The sequence below is a fragment of the Barbus barbus genome (genome assembly GCF_936440315.1).
Source record: "Barbus barbus genome assembly, chromosome: 44".
Taxonomy (NCBI): domain Eukaryota; kingdom Metazoa; phylum Chordata; class Actinopteri; order Cypriniformes; family Cyprinidae; genus Barbus; species Barbus barbus.
The window spans coordinates 16,653,768-16,671,146 of record NC_136722.1 but is presented as its reverse complement, the minus strand read 5'-3'; the positions used below and the strand labels follow the sequence as shown (position 1 = coordinate 16,671,146).

General features: G+C 39.5%; 1 protein-coding gene across 1 annotated transcript in view; it reads right to left on the bottom strand.

Annotated features, from left to right (window-relative positions):
- The window catches only part of LOC306863446 (DNA polymerase alpha catalytic subunit-like), a 69,275-nt gene that overhangs the window by 31,954 nt on the left and 19,942 nt on the right, over positions 1-17,379 (bottom strand). Inside the window, exons 27-33 of the mRNA XM_079406783.1 lie at positions 11,699-11,731; positions 11,502-11,594; positions 11,120-11,325; positions 10,768-10,900; positions 8,852-8,983; positions 8,585-8,759; positions 6,914-7,095 (exon numbers count right to left, since the gene is read on the bottom strand). Coding sequence (XP_079262909.1) covers positions 6,914-7,095; positions 8,585-8,759; positions 8,852-8,983; positions 10,768-10,900; positions 11,120-11,325; positions 11,502-11,594; positions 11,699-11,731 — 954 coding nt within the window. The remainder of the gene's footprint in view (positions 1-6,913; positions 7,096-8,584; positions 8,760-8,851; positions 8,984-10,767; positions 10,901-11,119; positions 11,326-11,501; positions 11,595-11,698; positions 11,732-17,379) is intronic.

Genomic DNA, 17,379 nt, shown 5'->3' with positions numbered 1-17,379 from the left:
GCCACTACGAGCGAGTCCCACAATGAGCTTTCCTTAGGACGTGCCATTTCTGTGTCTGTAGCTTTAAATGCTAATGATGAGGAGAGAGGCGGGGCAAGGTGGAGAATGGGTGTGTGGCCTTAACCAGCTTGCGGCCACGGTACCATGCACTAATGTTGACGGTGGATGTATCGCAATGGCTCGTAGACACGCAGTCGTTCAAGCTTTTCAGGTTGACCCAGAACCTGATGCGGATGGAGAAGCATCGGATGAAGAAGTTGCAACTCAGCGGCTACAGCAGGACGTCTGCGAATGGTTAGTTTAAAATATTATGTCTGGATACGGTCAGTGTTTCCCACACATAAACTTTACCTGGGCGGACCGCAACTATATCCACCGCCCGCTGCCATTAGCCCCCGCGTCTCTCACACACGAGCGCGACTTTAGAACAATATTTATTAACTTTCAGACCCTTTTGGCGGCTTTTTTCCCATAGCAGTGTCGCTTCTCTCGGCGTCTGTTCTGAGCAGCGAGCGGCAGAGAAGCAACGCTTTCAGTTTCCCTTAAAGCAGCAGACTCATTTACAAAATAACGTTTACAAGCACTTGTCGCTTACTGACTGTTTGGACTTTTAAATATGAACATAATTTGTCTGTTAATATGCGCATAGTTTATTACTCAGACGCAAAACAGTAATGCAGCCAAAACCACTGCATATGGCTTTTTAGTGTAAGTTAGATGTATATTGATTTTATCAGACGATGTTGCGATTATAAATCAGGATTTAAGGAGTATAGTGAGAGTGATTCAGGGTTAACGTATTATTAATGGGTCGTGTTTACTATTTATAATTGTTTTATGTATGACAACAGAAAATATGTAAATGTGAACAGCTTTATTTGGGCATTCAGTTGTATTACAGTATGTGACAGTTCATAGAGTAGAACAGATCTGAAGTGCCAAAAAACAATGCTTCGCTCGTTTGCAAGCCATGATGTCTCTCGCTCGCCTCGCACGGTCGTAGCTCATTTTCTCATGGGCGGGCAAAGCAGAGAAAGGGGAGGTAACCTTTCCCCGTATGACGACATAAAGGGAAGATTCCAGATTGGGCCATCTGAGCTTTCATTTTCTCAAAGGCGAAGCAGGATACCCAGGGCTCGGTTTACACCTATCGCCATTTCTAGCCACTGGGGGACCATAGTCAGGCTAAGGGAACTCGTATTAAATGTTAAAAAAACCTCATAAAGTGAAATTTTCATGCCATGGGACCTTTAAACGAATGGTTATTGTCATGGTGTAAAGAACAGAAACTGCTCTTTGTTAATAATTGGAATCTTTTCTGGCGTCCTAGGCTTTTCCGTGCTGATGGCCTGCACCCAAGCAGAGTCGGAGCAGAACTCCTGTCGGACATCTCCAGGATGCTACGCTCCATCTGACTAGTAAGCCAATTCTCAAATAACTACTATGATGACTTTTGTTCTACCCACTTAAAAGATAGAAGTACTTGCACCGTCCAATCTATACAGACTGTGTCTGTTCCCCCGAATAGCGAGGTCAAAATATAAATTTAATGCAGGATCTAGAAAAAATCTGATCGCGATTAAACCAGAAAAACGCAAAATAAATGAACAAAAACAATTTTTAAAGCTTGGGCTCCTAAACATTAGATCACTCGCACCCAAAGCAGTTATTGTAAATGAAATGATCACAGATAATAATTTTGATGTACTCTGCCTAACTGAAACCAAATGAATATTTTAGTCTAAATGAGTCTACTCCACCGAGCTACTGTTATAAACATGAGCCCCGTCAGACTGATCATGGCGGCGGTGTTGCAACAATATATAGTGATATTCTCAATGTTACTCAGAAAACAGGATACAGGAGGTTTAACGCATTCAAAATACTTCTGCTTAATGTTACACTGTTAGATATGCAGAAGAAATCTTTCCTATCTCTTGCTCTGGCTACTGTGTATAGACCGCCAGGGCCATATACAGATTTCTTAAAAGAATTTGTAGATTTCCTTTCAGATCTATTGGTTAATGTTGATAAACTGCTAATTGTCTGAGATTTTAACATTCACGTTGATAATACAAATGATGCGTTAGGACTTGCGTTTACTGACCTAATAAACTCTTTTGGAGTCAAGCAAAACGTCACCGGGCCCACTCATCGTTTTAATCATACGCTAGATTTAATTATATCGCATGGAATTGATCTTACCGATACAGATATCATACCTCAAAGTGATGATGTTACTGATCATTTCCTTGTATCGTGCATGCTGCGTATTACTGATATTAGTTATATGGCTCCGTGTTATCGTCCGGGCAGAACTATTGTTCCAGCCACCAAAGACAGATTCACAAATAAATACACATGAACTAGACGAAATGACTAGCAACATGGGCACGTTCTCCTCTAATACATTAGAAGCTGTTGCCCCCCTCAAATTGAAAAAGGTTAGAGAAAAACGTACTGCGCCATGGTACAACAGTTATACCCATTCTCTCAAGAAAGAAACTCGTAATCTTGAGCGCAAATGGAGAAAAACTAACTTAGAGGTTTTTAGAATTGCGTGGAAAAACAGTATGTCCAGCTATAGACAGGCTCTAAAAGCTGCCAGGGCTGAGCATATCCGCAAACTCATAGATAATAACCAAAACAATCCAAGGTTCTTATTTAGTACAGTTAACAAATAAACAAACGCCACCCGATCTAAATATTCCCTCACAGTTTAATAGTAATGACTTTATCAATTTCTTTACAGATAAAATAGATAACATCATAAATACAATATCAAATGTAGATTCTACTGCGTCTAGTATTTCAGCTTCATTCATCGCATCCAAAGAAAAACTGCAGTGCTTTACAACTATAGGACAGGAAGAGCTAAATAAACTTATCAGTGCATCTAAACCAACAAGTTTATTAGATCCTGTACCCACTAAACTACTGAAAGAGTTGTTACCTGTAGCAGAAGAACCGCTTCTCAATATAATTAACTCATCATTATCTTTAGGTCACGTCCCAAAACCATTCAAGCTGGCGGTTATTAAGCCTTTTATTAAGAAACCACAACTAGATTGTAATGAACTGGCAAATTACAGACCCATTTCAAATCTTCCGTTTATGTCTAAAATTTTAGAAAAAGTTGTCTGCTCAATTGTGTTCCTACTCGCAAAAAAATGATCTCTATGAAGAATTTCAGTCAGGTTTCAGGCCTCACCATAGCACAGAAACTGCACTTGTTAAAATTACAAATGACTTGCTTCTTGCTTCAGACCAAGGCTGCACCTCATTGCTAGTATTACTTGATCATAGCGCTGCGTTCGACACTATAGACCATGACACACTCATAGATCGATTACAAAACTATACTGGTATTCAAGGGCAGGCTTTAAGATGGTTTAGATCCTACCTGTCCGATCGCTACCACTTTGTTCATTTAAATGGGCAGTCATCTCAATTATCACCAGTAAAGTATGGAGTACCACAAGGATCTGTCCTAGGTCCTCTGCTATTTTCAATATACATGTTGCCCCTTGGTAATATTATTAGAAAATACGGGATTAGTTTTCATTGTTATGCTGATGATACTCAACTATATATCTCAACAAGACCAGATGAAACTTCTAAACTAAGCTAATAGATTGTGTAAAAAATGTAAAAGACTGGATGACCAATGATGTCCTCCTATTAAATTCAGATAAGACAGAGATATTACTTATTGGACCAATAGTACACAGAATCTCTTGGATTACAATTTGCAACTAGACGGATGTACTGTTACATCCTCTAAAGTCAAAAATCTGGGTGTTATATTAGACCGCAACTTGTCCTTTGAAAATCATATTTCCCATGTACCAAAAACAGCATTCTTCCATCTTAGAAACATTGCCAAGCTTCGAAACATGCTTCCTGTTTCTGATGTAGAAAAGCTAGTTCATGCATTCATGACCTCTAGACTGGACTATTGTAATGCACTGCTAGCTGGTTGTCCTGCATCTTCAATAAACAAGCTACAGGTAGTCCAAAATGCAGCGGCTAGAGTTTTTACCAGGTCAAGAAAATATGATCATATTACCCCAATTTTACAGTCTCTGTACTGGCTACCTATTAAGTTCCGTATCATTTACAAAATATTATTACTTGCCTATAAGGCTTTAAATGGTTTAGCGCCTGCGTACCTAACTGATCTTCTACCACGCTACAATCCAATCCGCTCCCTAAGGTCGCAAAACTCTGGACTTTTGGTAGTACCTAGGATGGCAAAGTCCACTAAAGGAGGTAGAGCTTTTTCACATTTGGCTCCCAACCTCTGGAATAGCCTTCCTGATAACGTTCGGGGTTCAGATACACTCTCTCTGTTTAAATCTAGATTAAAGACACATCACTTTAGCCAAGCATTCACATAATGCATCTTATAATCTTGTACTGCAGTTATATCTGATCAAATGTACATTATTATTATTCTTTAGCCTGGGTTGAACAAATCATTTTTGCTTAGATTGAACAGCAGCTACGCTAATTATGTCTCTATTTGTTTCTCTGTTTCTGTCACAGGATTAACATCCCGTGGTAACTAGGAATTACAGAAGCTTCAGTCTGGATCCGACCCTTAACTGATCTGAGATGACCGAACACCTGAGAAAAGATGATGCCAACCCCTTAGAGGACCTCAGAGGATGCCAAAGCTCAGACAACATACAGAATTACCAAATTTTGCCATAAGTTAATATATTAAGGTTCTGCAATATATAAATATATTGTGGAAACTTAATTTCCTGTAGAGCTGCTTTGCAACGATTTGTATCGTAAAAAGCGCTATACAAATAAACTTGAACTCATACTCAAATAAGCTGTGCGTGTGTGCGGCTAATGCGTCAGCACACTTGCTCAAGCTCACCGTCTCACACAAACACATCACTCTTGCTTTTATGGTACGGCGGTGGTGAAGCGCTGCTCAGTTCACTCTCTGGTAGTCGCTGCAAGCCATTAGCGTTTTTATGATCTTTACAACTCTCACTGAGCGCCACTTTAAGGGGAACCATGTGTCTATGCAAATACTGTCTAGTATCGTCTGTTTGCATTCCTGCTGTCCTCCTCCCTCTCTCCACGGCCGGCTCTGATAAGAGAACGATCTGCAGTGACTGAGTCAAGGCTGTTCTTTCAAGCCTTCCTTTCATCAGCGCACTCCCTTTAACCAGAGCTCCGCTATAACCCTGTACTCCTAATTATTAGATACCTTATCGGGAGTACATGTAACAAGCTTGTTTATTCATCAACATAACATACACGTGGTACCACATGCTTTACAGTGTACACTGGATATGTATATTTGTAAAAACACCAATAGAACTTAGTCGGGGTAGACGCCTTACTGAATATGAAAACAAGGCAGTGAAAGATATAGGCTAAGTATAGTCTGTTCAATGGCTTCAATGATTCCTGTGCTGCTATTCAGAAGTGCCCCTGTTTCACAGATAAATCTGCAGCACTATGGTTAAATATTTTTTAAGTGAGCACGCAGGGCTGCCCAATTTGTGAACAAACGACTCAGTTGTGATTTCTTAATGATTCAGTTGAACTGCCTGGTGAATCAGACAACTCACTTTCTTACTGAATCAGCCTAGATGACATATTTGGACACTGAACCACCGGATATGATCCAATCAAACCGAACAGAGAAATGTTAAAATACTGTAATAATTTTTTTTTTTTAAAGTTAGTTAAAATGTGTGCGTTTTCAGTGAAGTAGAAAGCAATTAATCCAATGCTATTTCACGGCCAATTCGTACGTATTTTACGAGGTGGCTAATTCGTACAACTTCACTCGTACGATTTCTGTGACGGTTAAGTTTAGGTGTGGGATTAGGTGTGGTGCTTTTGTACGAATTCCTACGAATTTGCCACCCTTAAAATATGTAAGATTTTTCACAAATTGTATGAATTCTCACAAGTGAGGTATTACGAATTTGTACGAATTAGCCACCTTGTCAAAAATGTATGAATTGCCGTGAGATCGGGATGATTAATCTAAGATCCGTACTGGAGTTACTCTTCATGACAATAGAAATTGGGAAAAGGGGGGACTGAACCTAATTGAAAAGTAATTTTTGGCATGAAATAAACAACAAAGATGTTTAGTTGGGTATTGCGGGTCAGTGCCATCGGTTCCAGAATCAACCCAGCAGCAATCACACACACGAAAACCCATGTTTCCTAAAAACATGTGCAAAACAAAACCAAACAAAAAACAGTTACAGTCTATTGATTGGTCTGTACTACATTCATAGCCTTGTTTTCCTTCACGTCAGTTTAAATATGGTGTTTACCCTGATTAAAGTCCATTAGGACTTTTAACGCATTTCTAAGTTATAATGCGTATAAATGCCAACCAGTTTTTCCCAGAATTCCAAGCCTTCCCTGGCCTGGAGCGTGCAAAATATCTAAAGAGCTAGGAGGACAGAGATCAGCCCAGTGGAGGGGGGTCAATGTCACTTTTTATGAGTCTTGGACAAGAGAAAGCTGTGCATGAGCATGTGCGTGTGTGCGGACCCTTAATTAGAGGCAGATTACACACGCTCCTCTAGCCCCCGCTGACCTCGGCCTAGAGTATGACGGACATCCTGTGTACTGAAAAGCTCCAGGAATATACCCCGGCAAAACCTCTCTCCCCCCTGCCTCTATAAATAAAGTGTATGGCTCTGAAATTAATAGGCCGGTAAAAGCCTGAAGCAGAGGAAGTAATCACCTGTGTCGCTTAAATTTATTGTTACCTGTCATTACACAATATTTAACAGGAAGTTAAGGTAGGACGCAATTGAACGGTGAGAAATGCATGAATCGGGATGGACTGCTTGGCATTTTGCTGACCGATAAGATCAGGTCTGCTAATGGATGTGAATATGAGGGGCTGATAACTCACCGCCCCTTCAAACACGTTGTTGTAGATGTTTTCAGTACCACAGTCAGGGCAAGTGAAAGTAAACCTCTCGCAATCACGGTAGCGCTCTTCGTCAGTAAGCTGGGCCGGAGCACCCAGAAAATTGTCCACTTCGTCTTCACGTTGCTGCAGCTGTTGAGCTCGGAAGTGACTTGGATCGAGCCCTGGACAAGTAGGTAAAGAAAAGTTCAAGTTGTGAATCTCTTAAAAAAAAAAACACTCAAACCACAAGCTCCATATTTAGCATCAAAATAGCAAAGGAAACAGCTATGTAAATAAACACAAAAAAGTCAGCAGTGCAAGTTTGTGACACTGTAGGTTGAAATATACTTCCGGTGTGTTGGCAATAATACCGTACAGGCTCAGACTTCCCCATGGATGCATTTATGGCCAGAGATGGAAAGATGGGAAAAGCTGAAAGAGGATAGAGGGACAGAAAGAAAGAGAAGGTGGCATGGCTACAGGAGGCAAGAGGAGGGAGACTAGCGAACGATAAGAATAAACTGGAAACATAATAAGAGGAAAGAGGAGGGGTAGAGAAAGCGCAGCTATCCGATTTTTCCCAGGCAGCTGAGATCATCAAATCATTAAGAGACAGCAGCTGAATCTCCATTTAATCCCCCCAGGTGACACCGAACACTACTAGAGCACGGAAAAACAGCCTACGTCCCCCTGGGTAATTTGGCTAAGTGAATAAATGAGCACATAAGTAAGTGTTGACTATAAGACTTCGGGGATTAACCGCCGTCTCTGAGGATCCAAACCCACTGACGCCCGAGTGCTGCTGCCATCTACAGGTACACATGCGGCATGTCACACACACACACACACACACACCTCCGGTCAAGAGAACAGGGTGGTGTATGAACTGTAGTTAGGATTGGACACAGAATGTTTTGTGAGACTGTTTTACATGACAACTTGAGAAGTTGTTGATCAGAATATTCTGGAAGCAAATGTGGCGTAAATGTGTTGCTAACCGTTAAGTAATTAAGGAAACCAGCTACTTGGTTCTGGTGACACGGTGGGGAGATTGAATTAGTGTCTGAGTTTTGGACCCAACGGCAGGATACCAAACAACCAGGGTCTGTTGTCAAGGAGACAGAATGGCAAGGGTTCATGCACTTTTTAAAGAAACTGAATTTCCATCTGGGGGGTAAATGGGATCTCAGCTGCTAGGGAAAAGAAAACAATATATATACACTTGATATTTTTAATGCTCTGAAATTAACATGTTTACAAACCAAATAAACATATAACCTTAATCTTAAAAAAAAAATAAAAAATAAAAAAAAATTAGAAAAAAAATTCAATTAATGATTTGTAAACAACTTACATCAGTTAAAATTAACATCAGTTACAACTTCACAACTTACATCAGTTCAGAATTAATGTTTTTTTTATGAATAAAAACAAATACCTACATACATAAAATTAAATTAAATAACTAAAAAGCTTCATTAATTTTCACAACGGCAGTTAAAATACGTCCAGAGATTACAAACAAAATTCAATATCTACACTTTAATATATGCTCCTCATCATGAGCAAAATTAAATGAAAATGAAATGAGCAAAAAAGGGAAACTGATCCTAATTCAGATGTCCTTTCTGGCAAAATATAATCAATACTGATCCAGACGGACTGTCTCACCAAGCCATGTAGCAATAAGCACTGCATCAATGCCTTCGATAGGCTCACAGATTCGGCCCACCACAGGGTGCACCTGCTGGGACAGGTAGTACTGTGTGTCCAGGCTGAGTCCTGGATGTTTCAGTAGCTGTTCCAGGGCATACGCCCTCTGACTGGCTGCCAGGTTTGAACCATCCTAACAGAGGAAAGCACAGGCAGCGGGGGAAGGTTAGTGTGGGTTTACTGCCAAATTTTAGAGTCAGAAGTACAAATACACTGGTCACTCACCTGACAGATGACATAAGAAACAGTGTCACCCGCTTTAACCTTCTTCCCACCCTGGGAATTGATCCAGAGAGCAACATGGACATGGGGGAGACTCTTCTTGTCAGGGTAGTCCTGAGGATCCTTTGTTAGGGACTGAAAAAAAAAAACAAACAAAAAAAAAAACTTATACCCTTGAACTCACTTCATGAGACAGCCATGAAATTGTTCCCATGACCTTAAAAAAAAATAAGTTATTGAAATTGAAATGGTTTGAATTCTCATTTTAAATAAGTTTTGTGCCCATCTTTACACAACTGACTAAATAAATAAACATATGAAACATTAATTTTTTGAAATAATAGAAGTCTTTATGAAGTCAGAGTAATACATTATTTTTGCTTCAAATAAAAGCTGCTCATTTAAGATTCATATTCATAGAATCCTGAAAAAAAATTATAATTTAAAAAAAATTAAGGAACAACCATTTTTCAGCACTGATAATAATAATAATAATAGTATATTAGAAGGATTTCTAAAGGATCATGTGACACTCAAGAATAAAGCAATGGCTGCTGAAAACTCAGCTTTGCCATCACATTAATAAATTACATTTTATAATATAAAGCTATTTTCAAGTGTAATATTTCACTATATTATTGTTTTTAAAGGGGTCCTATTATGCTCTTTTACAAAGTCTTGATTTTGTTTAGGGGGTGTACTAGAACATGCTCTCTTGCTTGGTGGCTCGAAAATTGCATAATTTTTCACACAATTTCACATTATTACAATACCTTTCTCCCCAGCCTGGCACAAACGGCTCGATTAGTTCTGGGTTTGAAGGCGGCCCACCTTCCGAAAAACTAAATGTGTTGTGATTGGTTAGCTGTCCCAGTGCGTTGGTGGTTGGTAAACAGCTTAGGCGGTGATTCAGTATTGCCCTGCCCCTTGCCAAAGCAGCAAGTTCGACAATTTTGCCATATCAATTCAGACCCCGAGAATATTGAACAAGAGGACCGCGTAGAACCTTTGCACGCACGGATATTACAAGACATATTAAAGTGGTAACGTTATTGTTGGGTTTTTTTTTATAGCTAAAAATCACGTTTTAGATAGGATATCAACAACAGCATTTACTATGTACAGATAAGTACAACGGTAATATGCATTATGTTTATTGTTCTTTAATTCTAACATTATATCATGAATTGCAGTGAAACTGTTATACAGTTTAATTTATTTATACCATAGTCCCACAGACTTGCACTATTTGTGGCGGCATATATATGCCAACAGGTGGCGCTGTTGGAGTGGGAGAGAGCGAGGTTTCCCCGGTAACGCTGCACACAAAACAGTGCTCCTCTCACAAATGCTGCACATTACATGCAAGATGAAATGAAAATGACATCCATAATTTTCTGAAGACAGTCGGTTTCATGCAGAAATACAGTTATATATAAAAAAAAAACAGCCCAGGGTTTCGGTTTTGAAAAGTGCAGTGCTCAACCACGAATTCTCCCCACCCCCCAACCATTCAAATTTCCATAGGCGGGATTTATTTTAATGATTTTCTAATGGGCCACTTTGTGATCTCACAAACACCAGAAATCAACGCTGTAGTCCAAACGAGCCTTTGGACTTTGACATTTGTAACGTTGTAGATCTTTTTATGCCCAAACATACACACTACACACTGACTAAAATTCAAAAAGCATAATAGGACCCCTTTAACTTTTTTTTTTTTTTTTATTTTTTTTTTTTTAAGACCCCAAACTTCTGAATAGTATTTAAGCGATTTCAGTCACTACATAATTACCACAACACCATTTGTTTTTTTCATTATGAGCGGTTAAGGTTTTCCAATCTTTTAACTAGTAACGTAGATATTTTCCTTATTCATAGCCAAACCAATCTGTGAAAAGTCTGTTTCATTCCTTTACCTTGTGTATCTCAAACATATTGAGTGGAATACTGCCATTGGCCACCTTCTCTCCAACCTCAATCAGATGTTTCTGAATGTTCTCTACGATGGTGTCACGGTTCTGGTCTGACAGAATCTGACCAATCACATAACTAGATGAAAGGGAAAAGGATCATATAAATCACAACAGTATTACAAAAGACTATATACAGAATCAGTATCAGAAAGAGCTTTGTTGCCATGTGTGTTTGCACACACAAGGAATTTGTCTTGGTGTCAGGAGCTTCAAGAAGATCAAGAAAGATTACTACTACATTACTGTCTTTATAAAGGACAAATAGGGCTAATAATCTGTAGTTCAGTCCACTGACTTGCCACACTCTTTGGCCAGGTCACACCAGTCTCTGCGCACAATGTCCAGGCCTTTGAGCTCTTGTTTTGTGGTGTATTTGCCATCTCCCTGAGGCTCAACCATCAGTGCTGCGTATTTCTTCTTCTTCAGCAGCAGAAGGGACTTAAACACACCGTCAATGTCAATCTCCAGAAGCTTATAGAGTTTATTCACCTCGCTTTTCACCTACACACACACAGACACACATTTATTAAATTGCTGAATGGCTGGTTTAATTTTCTCCTGACTGTCAGTGATGTCTCAATCATTAATGTCAGACTCATTCAAGCTTTAAAAATCCAATAATGCATTTTTCTGTGAGACGTGCAGAACCCCCCCTCCCTTTCCCCCCAAAACCTTACCTTGTTCCCCAGTTTGAAGACCTCATCCAGATTGGTGCTGTTGGTGTTGATCATGATGGAGTCGGTATCCCCGTATATGACCTCCAGATTCATCTGAGGGAGAACCGTAAACCGTCAAGCCCACGCACAGCTTACAAATAACAAACACGGCAAGTGTCGCTTAATTATTACTGTAACGTACACTAATCATGACTCACCCTCTGCACCATTTCTTTGGTGTGCATCAAAATCTGCGGGAGACAAAAGACCGCATGTCACTCGGGAAACACAATAAACACTAAACACAGCAAGTGGAGAACAATATCAGTTTCAAATCGGTCAAACTGGAACGTCAAACAAACCCACTCAAATCGGCGAATATACATTTATCAGCAAGAAATACTACGGGGGGAAAAAAAGCGGACATGCGTAAACTCAAATACACGAACATGAGGACTCGCACATGCAAAACACAAAGAATTTAATTAGCAAATCTATTCAGTAATTCCACATTTACCAAAGGGGGAGAGAAAAAGCCTCTGTGATTTGCTTCTAAATGGAGGATAATTAGCAAAGAGGTCTATTAGCTGCACTGAAATGAGGCTCCAAACCCACACACCAGTCATTATAAGGCCTAATAGTCTTAACCGCCACTGGACTGCATGACGAGAAAAAGAGAGAGAGTGAGAGAAGGGGAGGGTTGTCCAGCTGCAGAGGGAGACCCATGCAAACCACAGCTGTCAGAGAAAAAGAGAGAGATGAAAGGAAAAAATGAAGGGCAGACAAAAGGGAGGTAACTGTGTAGCGCAAGAAGAAAAAAAATATATACATAAGAGGCAAAAGAAAAAATAGACTCAGAGGCTAAAAAAGGAGGGAAAAAAGGCTTAGTGGTCAGTCATGGTGCTCATTTGGGAAACAAAGGTTTGAATCACAGCTCCCAGCTGACTGTATTTACATACCACTTTCTGATTACAATCAATATTGAAGTAAAAAAAATGTTTACAAGAATTAAATCTTCCAGTAATTAAGCGAATGAACTACAATACCATTCAAAGTTTGGGGTCGGTAAACATTGTTTAGACTCTTATGCACTTATTTGATACAAAAAAAAAAAAAGGTAAAAAGAAAACAGTAATATTGTGATATATCATTACAATTTAAAATAACTGATCCTTAAGAAAATATTCAAACATTTCTTAAATCACAGCTGAAAACGGTTGTGCAGTTTCATATTTTCGCAGATACCGTGGTACATTTTATTAGATGCATTAAATGCTCTTTGTGCTAACAAAAAAAATCTATTTCAAATAAATGTCATGGACAACCCATACAACAGCATTTATTTGAAATAGATTTGTCTTTAATGTCACTTTTGATCGATTTAAGAAATTTGTTTCAAGTATTCATTTAAAATTAAAAATCTAAATCTTAAAAAGGTAGCTTATTCATATTATTATAGAATAAAACTTAGAATAAAACACAGATAAAAATTTGTATTCCATCAGTGTATATTTCAAATAAGGATTTAACATGAAAAAAAAAAAAAAAAAAAAAAGGGAATACTGCCTGTATTCCTTTTTTTTTTGTCATGTTAAATCCTTATTTGGAATATAACTGTCATATTTGGAATTCTCAAAACCAGAATTTTGCCAGAATTTGGAATATGACCAAATTCTGAGTTATAAAAGAATATTCCTTTACATTAAAACATTTATTTCGACAATTTACTGTCAACTCTTTATTTTAGAACTCTTTGCAAGTGGCCTCAAAAATGATAAAAGAAAGGTGACAAATCTGTCCCAGAAACCCACTGCAGACAGTAAGAGGTAGACAGAGAGACTGTATATATATGAAGTGTCATGATAACAGTGACTGTTTACTCAGGGTGTCCAGCCTTAAACATACACCCCACAGCCGCTGTGCCGGCATGCAGGGTGACCTCTATGGGAGAGGGACTCGGACAGGTGGGGGTTTCGGCAGGGGAATAAGGGGCGCTAATCTGAGGCCTCAAAGAGACAGGGACAGACTGCAGCCTGTCAACAGCAATCGAGCAAGAAACCAGGATTCATGCCCCCCAGCACACACACACACACACCCCATAGCCAAACCCAAGCCCTCAGAGGGACAAGGACGAGGCTATTTCAGAGCACGGGAAGCTCCACTCCTTGAAACTGAAGCAGGCTTTATGAGGTGTAACATGCCTCCCAGAGGGAAGTAGGAGGTCAGATCTGAGTAATAACAAAATAGCTGTCGGCATTAACCAACATAGCCAAGGTCACCCCAAAACACACAGAGACACACAACTAATTAAGCAGGATTAAACATCTGTTATGTGTGGTTTGCTGCTGGTGTGCCTTTAATTTTTGCATTAACAAAACTGGATCACGATATAGACTAGACTTGTAGAAGAATATGTACTGTAAGTACATGCCAGTGCAAAAATCGCTGCCAAAGTGTTGCTACATGTTCTGTTCTCGGTGTTTAAGGGTGTTCTGAGTAGCTGCTTAATTTGCACCTTCAGGTACATTATGGGCTCTTTTGACTTGGGCAGTCACATTAGCAACATTTCTGTGAATTTTTGCAGCCAAAAAGGCCCAACATCAAGTTGATCTTTGCAAGCAACTTTTTCCCCCCACTTTTGACTGTGGGGATTCCCACGTAAATGCCTGCCAAACAAGTGTGACCGCAACTTTTGTTCACCCATTTTACCATTTACTAACAGCACATGAAGTTTAATATTAGGATTAAGGTTTTGTTCAAATCCATAACAACAGTAGTAATACGTGGCATAGCAAGCACCACTAAATATAATGCATAATTCAACTAGGTGAGCGCTAGGTGGGATCACAGAGACTTCACAGAAGGCTGGGATGGCTCTTGTTCTCTGCCTGTGCTTTGCACCCGGCTCTCCAGCGGTACCCTTAGAGCCCACACTTAAATTGATACACCATCTGTCTGTGTGAGTGTTTCTGACCTTGAGCAGGTGTTTAGTTTACTTCAGAGGGAGCCATAAAGTTACAGCTACTTAGCAATGCAACTGTATACTGTATTACAAAGTTCATTTAGCTGCACCACTAAAGCTGACGCAGACAGATATTAAACGAGTTGGGAATAGGAGAATTGGAGGGATAGAGACACCAGGAAAAAATTTAAAAAATAAAAATAAAAGAGCGTAAAAGAGGCTACAGTGATGAGTTAGATTATGTTTGTATATGTTTCCATAGCCACTGTACTGTATGTCGGTGTATTATGACAACAGAAAAAGATTGGGGGGAGGGGGGCCCATAGAGCTGAAAGACAAGTCATTTGACTATGGCTCAGAAATGAGAGCAGAGACGGCTCGTCTTAAAACACATGCCGACCAACACATCTGAGAGTAAACATACAGACAGATGGCACAGAGCCTCTGACATCGGAGTCCAGCGATGTTTCGCCAGCATGGGTTTTCTGAGTAAACCTTCTCAGCCCTGAACAGTTTTTACAATAAATGACGCTTCATTGCATAGTAAATTAAAACAATATTATCTTTTAAAATCTTTTAAGGGAGAAAAGCTGTGAATGTGCCAATTTAACTAGGCCTCGAAATTCAGTAACAAATGTTTAACAAACTAAACGTTATAATGAGGTCCATATAGAGTTAAGTATACAGTAACTGTGATTAATCTTAAAGTCTGTGTAAAATCAATATTAAATGTGTGTTCTGAGTTTGTCTCACAACAGAAAAAATTATTAACAACCACCCAGCCAAATTTAAATGTTACAAAACCCGCCAGGAAAATGAAATAAGCTATCAAAATCTTGAAAAAATAAGCAGAATTATCTGCTCTCAGATACTGGGGGCATGTCCTCGCGGGAAAGCTGCCGTCTCTCTCAACTGTCTTCCTCTATCAGCTTATTTAATAAGGAGACCGAACTGTTTTGTAAATGATCGCAACCAGGTATTATGCCTTTACGTGACGAAGGCATAGCTAGATAGAAAACTGTAGGCTGTAGTAACTAACGGTAATGACAGTAATCGCGATTGAGAACCACTGATGCTAATGAGCTCTAGTTATTAGGTGTGTTCGACTTGAAGCAGCGCTGCAGAACGATCAGTGTATGACATCAAAGTACCATGAGAGCGATTCAAAAGCATCAGCAGCATCTGCTCTCTGTACCTCTCACTGTACTTTGATGTAACACATCGATCGGTCTGCAGCACTGCTTCAAGTCGAATATGCATATTATAGTGTTGGGAAAGGGGCCGTGCTCGGTGGCTCGATTGATTTAGCCCCGCCCCAAAAAATCCTGATCACAAAAATGGGTAAAAACTGTTTAACGGTCTAACTCCACAATTAAGTACTACATAGTTGACAGTCTTTGTAACATGTTTCAGCAATGCATTTCTAACATTTATAATGAGTCATATGAGTCACACATTAATTCTTTACACCAATAACTGATTCCACCAATGATTCATTAGAATTAGAATCACTTTAACAGATTTAATAAAAGAACTAGCTTTGAGTCTTTTAGTAGTGAATCAGACGTTCAAAGGCTGGGGCTCAGTTAAAAATTCCAATTTGATGATGAAGTTGTTTGAAACAATGTGTTTACTGTCTCTTTTAATCAGTTTAACACATTGCTGATGAATAACAGTATTAAATTTATTATAAAAAAAATAAGAATAATAGTTCTGACCCCAAACCTTTGTTGGCATATTAAAAAAAACACACTATCGTTCAAAGATGCTAAATAAAGGCTTATTTATTTACCCAAGATGGGTCCCTATATCATTTAGATCATTACATTCAATTTACACTGCAAGCACACCAATGAGTAAAAATGTCACTTCTTTTTAGCCATGGCGCTGTCTCTAAATAGCGGTGCAAGAAACATTAAACACACAGACAGCACCAACTCTTCTGTAAACGTTTTCAACATTCTGTACTTTTGTCCGGCGGGCCAACATTGCCCCATTTAGCCTTTTCTCAGCTCCCTGTCTGACTGCGAAAAGTGGATGGTAATTACAAGGCTCAGTGAATTAGCGGCTGTGTCGGAGCAAAAGCCGCCCGTTAGTAAGACGGAAAAGGGGACCGGACCCTCTCTGTCACATGCCTGGGGACGCATCTGGAGCGTGACATGATAAAGAGTCAGCAGAGGGTCATTATGGAGCCTACCATCAGATCACTAATGCCTCTGTCACACACACATCTGAGCAAAACCGATATTTTTTCCATTTAGTTGCTCTTTTAATGTCACTAATGAATGCATTCATTCTCCATTTAAATTTGCCGTAAAGTGAAAGACAACATGACATTAATAAACGAGAATAAATAAGATAATGTTAAAACCTACTTTTCATAACCTAATAACATGCTGATGGATTAAATTAAGTCTCAAAGTATTTTAATATTCAATTTAACAATTTAATTTGGAAATACATCACTTTATGGAAGTAAAGTCATTGCAAATGCATATTACTCCAATAAGCACTTAATGGAAGGCGATACCAAGCAGTGCATCCTAAAGTTAAAATGGTGTTAAAATACCACCCATGAACTGAAGCAACTGGCTCGGATCGCAGTGACTGACAGGACAGGAGCGTTTGGCCCCGTCTACCCATAAGGCCCTCGTCTTTTTCGCCCCAATCGACAGGTCTGTCATTAACACGTTCATTTATCTCTTCCCAACCATTTCAAGCGGGCGGCGGAATGCTTAGAGAGAAAAAAACTAAGTCTACGGCTGCTCTCGTAAACCGTTCATTCCCCCTGCCCCGTGGTGCCATTTGCTCGTCGGGGGCATCTGGTCTTCTGTTGGCTTCAGTGCACATCATAGCAGGCATTTTAAGCCCTGGAGCGGTACAGAAACCTTGTAAAAAAGTATCTGGTGACGATTGTTTTGAAAAGCGTCCTACTGA